The following is a 6,489-nucleotide window of genomic DNA, read 5'->3' as shown; positions in this document are numbered from 1 at the left end:
TATTTTAACCGTTGGAATCCTCACAATGTGTTCTTTGAAACTAGATTCCGCATGAGTCTAAACCATGGAAATAAAGCCCCTAAAAGGTATGAAAATATGAAACATGGATAATAGAAAGCACACAATCGATGCTAAGTCCCCTAGAAGCTACATGGATGGATCAGCTAGCCTCCCTACTTGGCCTTGTAATCCCTCCACAGCTCCTGCACGCACTTGCCCATAATCTTCACGAAGTCTTCGTCGCTGTACCCGCCCTTGAGCCGATTTGTAGGGCTTCTTTGATTTAAAGGAATTTTATAAGATTTCCAAAGGATTGAAATCCTTAGGATTTTTTTATGTTAGTCCTTTAATTCATATGATTGAATCTCATATGATTTTTTTATATGAAATCTTTTGTACTATATTTTATAGAAAATCTAACATCCACTCCAACCTTTTTTACGATTCCTTTGTTTTTCCTGCGTCATCAAACACTCATTGCTAATCTAATAGGATTCAAATGGGCATACAACCTTAACCTTATACTTTTCGTATTACTACGTTCTCAAAATCCTACGAATAAAAGATGCCCTTAGCCGATTTATGGGGTGCTCGTGAGAGCAATACTACAAATGCAGGACAAAGGTGACGAACGCAAGTACGATATGCCGACTGCTAGTAACAGAATAATCAAGAAGGTGATGACAAGTATTTATTGTCACTGTTGAACTAGTTTCAACTAAGGATTCTATCTAGCATTATATTAGTAAAACCTGCCGGCTAGGCCTTAGTGTCACTTGTCAAGGATGTGCCTATAAATTTGAGGCCGGTCGGCCACTCATCCACTCAGACACAAGCTAAATCATGATGAAGCACTTCACGCCAGTGTTGGCTTCCTTACTCGTGGTCGCCGGCCTCGCCACCACGGCTGCCGGCGTGAGGTTCACGGCAATGAACAACGCGTCGACGACCCCCGGCGGGCAGCGCTTCGACGAGGAATACGGCGTGGGGTACGCAGTGCAGGTCATGTCGGAGGCCTCCTTCTTCACCTGGAAAATCTTCAACCAGACGGCGCCCGAGGACCGCCGAGCCGCCATGGACGACCGTGTCAAGCTCGTCGTCAACTTCATAAACACCAACATCCTCGCCTTCGAACGCGACAGCGAGAGCAGCATCACGCTCAACGCGGGCTACGTCAACAACATCACCGGCGACGTGAGGACGCTGGTGACGGGGCTGCTGTACCACGAGGTGACGCACGTGTGGCAATGGGGGCAGCAGGACACGAACCAGACTCACAGTTGGATCTACGAGGGGATGGCCGACTTCGTCCGGCTGCGTGCCGGCTATGCGGCGACGTACTGGTTGCAGCCGGGGCAGGGGGACAGCTGGGACACGGGCTATGACGTGACGGCGTGGTTCCTGGACTACTGCGACCAGCTGAGGCCGGGGTTCATGGCGGTGCTCAACCAGAGGCTCAAGGACGGCTACAGCGACGACGACTTCCTGCAGATTATGGGCAAGTCCGTGCAGGAGCTGTGGAGGGATTACAAGGCCAAGTACGGCGGCTAGCTGACCCATCAATGTATTGGTGCTTCTGCTTCTAGGGGACTTAACATCGATTGCGTGCTTACTATCATTCATGTTTTGTATTTTCCTACCTTTTAGGGGCTTTATTTCCAAGGTTTAGAGCAAATCCAGTAGATGCCCAATAAGTATAACCTCAAAAATATGTATTGGAACCTTTAATCCCTATAAAAGATTATCTTTTGTTTCTACTTTTTTATTATTTTTTTTGCGCATAGAAACACCATTCTAACTCCTGTTTCACACCATAATAATTTAAACGTTTGTATTTAGCATGTCATCGGCTACCAACTGATCGATCATTGTCTGTTACAAATGAAAAAGAAAGAAGAAACAATTAAAATGGCCGTCCGGCAGCTAGTTAAACAACCGGACAAAGAAAACTGAAAAATAAAGAACTTCATTATTCATTGTCTATTCACCAACATATAATCAGGTTAAACCCTGTACATGTACCCATCAGCCACCATCAGGACAAGTGTGTCATCCGCTGCGATGTGGTTCAAATATATACAAACTCCTATGGAACTCTATCACAATCTCAGTGAAAATTAGGCCTCATGGCTGAGCTACCTTGTGCCAATCTGCACTAGTAAGGTAGCTAGCAGCTCTAGAATCCGCAGAAGTCCTTGAGCTCACCATGCACGTCCTCGTTCCTGAGCTTGGACATGGCCGACTTCTCAATCTTCCTGATCCACTCCTTGGACACGTGGTAAATGCCTCCGATCTGCTCCAGGGACCGGCACCTGCCATCCTCGAGGCCGTGCCGCAGCTTCAGCACACGCCCTTCTCTCGCCGGGAGCCTGTCCAGAACCATGAGCAGCCTCTCCCTCAGCTGCCTCCGGAAGATGGCCTCCTCTGGATCTTCTAGTGATGTGTCTGGGGTCACGTCCTGCAGTTCAAACACCCTTCAGACAGACTTATTCGCCGTTCAAATCGACGTACTGTATGAACTAACTGTAGTTTTTGAGATAATTGGGGAGTTGTTAATCTCTTATCTGAAAAGTTTGTACATTTCCATGGATTCATTGATCATTCATAACTCTGGTTTCTGAATGTGAGAGGGCATTTAGAGGAGGCTAGAGGGCAATACCATGAACTTGGCGTTCTGTCCGGCCCCGACCTCCATGTAGAGTGAAACGACACGACGGGAGCACTTCCGCGCCAATCTAACATTGGCAACCGACGCGCCAACGAAGGTCGCGATCTCCGCGTCTATTGGATTCCTCCCAGTGCTGGATCGAATTGCCCGCTTAGCTTCCCTGACCTTTCGGATGATACAATCCATCCTTGCCTACACTTGCACAATTCCATTGTCAGTTCCATATCGTCAACAAAGGTATATGCTTTTCTTTTCTTGCATGAAGCACAAGCTGACACATGTCGAAATAGTTATTGGTTTCAGAGGCATACGGGGAGCTGGATCACTCCAGAATTTTCAGCAAGGAGCGCTAGCATGGGTTTCCTTATCCAGTACTTCACATAGGTTGAGAATTTGCATCCTCTCTGGCTGTCGAACCTCTCAGCGCCATCAAGGACACCCATTTTCCCAGCCTGCATTGTCATTTCCAACAAGGCCAGTTACAAAAGGTTGCTAGTTGTAGGTACAGGAGATAAGGAGAGGTTAAAAGTATAAGCTTGCAACCTGGAGTAGATCCTCGAAAGCTGTTCCCATTCCGGTGTATGTCCTTGCAATGTACTTGACAAGCCACTCGGTGGTCACCAGTAACCTCTCTCTGCAGCAGTAGCCTGCTTGCAATCTACTCTTCAGGACCGCTTCATCAACTCCAGCTGCTTTGGCCCACTTATCATAGCAGACCTCCTGCCCTTCCTTCACCATGTTCTCCCTGATCTTCTCAAGGTTTGCACATTCCTGGGAACACGCACATTCAGAAAACGTTACAGACGAGGACATGAACAATATGCCAATGAGAATACTGATGTGAGGGGGATACCTTGATAGTCACCAGCAAGTCCGACTGTTCCCGAACTATGCTCCTTTGCCGGCCTGGATAGTTTTTCCACTCAGATATAAATTGACTACTGGTGGACCTGCGTGATTTTCTTGGTTTTCGTGAGGATGCTTTTACACAAACCACAGAGACCTTTTCTGATGCTCTAATTCTCTTCAATTTCCTCTCTTGGCTTTTCCCACTTCGAATAATCACCAATTGATCATCGCTTTGCTCATCGAGAGGAGTCACCGGAGCAAATTCAGTATCATTCCAAGGGAGTGCAAAATCTGGTGCATGTGAGGTATGTGTTATGGTGGCACCGGACCTCGACGCGTTAAACCATTTCAGAGCTCCAAGCTGTTCAATATGTACAAGGATATCTCTCTCCAGCAACACCAAATCTTGAGCAGCCAAACTACTCTGTAACACATGGATGTTTTGCATCAACAAGTTATACTGCAAACTGTTGCCACTTGTGTGTGCCCCATTCATCCAAGAAGACATGTCCTCGTAGATCATGTCGAACTGCGCATTCCTGTCAAGAGCACCATCAAGGGATGTTCTTTCGGCATCCACCTGGAATTGACAATGTGGTCATTTTCTGTACCAAAATTCAGAAAACAAAGAGCACATATGTGATTTAATTCAGAGTGTACACCTTTATTTTTGGTGAGCTGCCTGACATGTTCCCTGTTATCTGAAGCAAACCGGATGAAGATGCAGCAGTTCTGGTGATGTCACCCCGGCGCCGGCTAAGATTAGCGCGCCGATTGAGCAAGAGATGCAGGGCCAGAACTCTCAACGATTCAGAGCAAACTGACCTCCCACTCACTGCATCCACCACAGAAAAAAGAAAATTCATATTATGTGTGGCCTACCGAATATCCAAACATGTACTGATAGTGTCATTCAGACAAAGCATCAACGGTCAGGTAACATTCAGAAACTGAAGTCTGGACTACTAACATTTTTCTGTTCTGTTCGCAAAATCACAGCACCTTGTAGATAAGGGGGTGGTTCTTGCACGGGGAAGAAGATAAGATAGGAAAAAACATGCAGATATCTGACAAGACGTCAAGAGACTGGAGCGCTCACGTGGAGGGTGGGGGTTCTTGGGGAGCTGGGCCTGCAGCATCCACGGCGAGGAGGAGGAGGACGACGATGACGGCGAGCAGCAGCACGGGCCGCGCGCCATGGGCAGACCCATGTCGCCGGATAGCTGCGGGCGGCAATGGTGATGGCGCCGCTGGGAGGAAGGGGATAGAGTTGCAGGGGGCCTATCAATCCAGAGGCCTTCCTTTGTGTTCTGGCTGGAGCGGACACTTGCAAAAAAGATTGGATCTTTGAGGGTGAAAGCGAGTTGGGATATTTTTTTCTCTCTCTCTCATGGGATCTTTGCTATTTCCCGAGGTTATGGACAAGAGCTGAGCGGAAAAATGATTTATTTTCTCAAAAAATACCGAATATTGTCTTTGGAGGCCGAGCTCCATGGAGCTCGGTTTTGAAAAACTCTAATTTCATCAAATTTTATATTTTCTGCGTCTCAAAAAATTCTGAAAAAAACACAGATATACAGGAAGGCATAACACACATGTGCGTAAAGTTTCAGGGCAAAATATGTTCAAATGAGGGCAGTGCAAAAAAGATAAATTTGGGGCTTTTTTAACACATGATACTATTCATCCTCCTAAGCCATGAATTTGTCTTTTTGTACATATCGCATTTCAATATTTTTCATCCTAAAATTTTACACACATACACATAACATCATGGTTTACTTGCATAATTTTTTTTTAGATTTTGTGGAAACCGAAAAGTTTGAAATTTGATTTGTTTTCAAAAAAAAGGCCTCCATGGAGGCTGACAGCCAAACGTCCGTTCTCAAAAAGTACACGCTTCATAAATAAAGCCACTATCACAGTCATATATTAGGGTTCAAGTGCAGCAAAATAAAATAGTCTGCTGAGGCATCAGTACAGACACACTCAAGAAAACATAAAAGAAAGAAGAAAAGACCACCACGGGCCTTGAAAAACAATTTTTTTGTATCGCATAACGAAGGTTCTTTTTGTCTTGCCCGAAAAAATGAATTTAATTCAGTTTCAAGTATCAGTGGAAACATGAATTAGCACATCCTCACTCCCTTCTAAGCATGTCCAAGGTAGCTTTAAAAAAGCATGTCCAAGATTGCATCCACACTCCCTTGTTTTCACATTCCAAAATGATCCATCAATTAGTTCAATTTGTTTTTTCCTTTGGATAAAAGATCTATAAATTACATACAGTTACTCTGCTTTGCTAAAACTTAAGTGGTTGTTCTTCACTATTAGCCAGCCGGTTTATGGGACTCTAGATCTTACACGGATATCAGTATGGGTTTGAAAAATAAAATAAAAGGAACACTAGACATATGGAGTTTGGACACAAGGCGGTTGCTAATCCTATGTACCTAGAGAGTTGATCCCCTGTAACTCTAATTCTCTTAACATGCAACTATGCCACCACACAATGCCCCATGCATGACCTAACGACTTGACCCCCACAAACTTCAATTGTCTTAACATGCAAATATGTCACCTAATCATGCCACTATGCATGCGAAAACACCCACATTGGAATGAACCATGCATACTGCCTCCTCCGTCTCGGTTTATTAGCCTCCCTCTAATTTTGCGTTAAACTTTGACCATTTATTTAACTATCAAAATATAAAGTATGTGTGAAATAAGTATAGAGTTGAATTTGTACTCGAAAGAGGTTTCCAATGATATAGTTTTTGTTACATATAATTTATATTTTATTAGTTACATCTATGATTAAACTTCAACCCAAAATAAAAGGGTGTCTGATAAACCAGGACAAATGGAGTACTCATATTAAATATTCTACATCTATAGAATAAACAAATATAATAGTAAATTATATGTTAGTTTCAATTCACATATTGTTTGTCTAAATGCTCATGTTT

The 6,489-nt window shown here is 44.4% G+C and overlaps 2 protein-coding genes across 2 annotated transcripts; one reads left to right on the top strand and one right to left on the bottom strand.

Moving 5' to 3' along the window:
- Positions 1-843: 843 nt before the first annotated feature.
- Positions 844-1,551, top strand: LOC119356915. The gene has a single exon (XM_037623911.1). The coding sequence runs from the start codon at positions 844-846 to the stop codon at positions 1,549-1,551; it is 708 nt and encodes a 235-aa protein (XP_037479808.1).
- Positions 1,552-1,945: 394 nt separating this feature from the next.
- On the bottom strand, positions 1,946-4,839 carry LOC119294683 (RNA polymerase sigma factor sigC-like). Its single transcript, XM_037572924.1, has 7 exons — positions 4,617-4,839; positions 4,180-4,352; positions 3,522-4,097; positions 3,212-3,439; positions 2,980-3,120; positions 2,660-2,860; positions 1,946-2,458 (listed from the first exon to the last, which is right to left on the bottom strand). Exons 1-7 carry the CDS (start codon positions 4,726-4,728, stop codon positions 2,177-2,179), a joined length of 1,713 nt encoding a protein of 570 aa, XP_037428821.1. The 5' UTR covers positions 4,729-4,839; the 3' UTR covers positions 1,946-2,176.
- Between the last annotated feature and the right edge of the window lie 1,650 nt (positions 4,840-6,489).

Source organism: Triticum dicoccoides, chromosome 1A (genome assembly GCF_002162155.2).
Source record: "Triticum dicoccoides isolate Atlit2015 ecotype Zavitan chromosome 1A, WEW_v2.0, whole genome shotgun sequence".
NCBI lineage: Eukaryota > Viridiplantae > Streptophyta > Magnoliopsida > Poales > Poaceae > Triticum > Triticum dicoccoides.
This window is presented reverse-complemented; position numbering and strand designations above follow the sequence as displayed.

Bases quoted from the DNA above. Each gene is read 5' to 3' on its own strand.
- LOC119294683 (XM_037572924.1), bottom strand. From the start codon at position 4,728: ATGGGTCTGCCCATGGCGCGCGGCCCGTGCTGCTGCTCGCCGTCATCG. The intron at 4,098-4,179 runs GTGTACACTCTG...TGTCAATTCCAG, and splicing joins GCAGCTCACCAAAAATAAAG to GTGGATGCCGAAAGAACATC. The intron at 3,440-3,521 runs GTATCCCCCTCA...GCGTGTTCCCAG, and splicing joins ACTTGCTGGTGACTATCAAG to GAATGTGCAAACCTTGAGAA.
- LOC119356915 (XM_037623911.1), top strand. From the start codon at position 844: ATGATGAAGCACTTCACGCCAGTGTTGGCTTCCTTACTCGTGGTCGCC.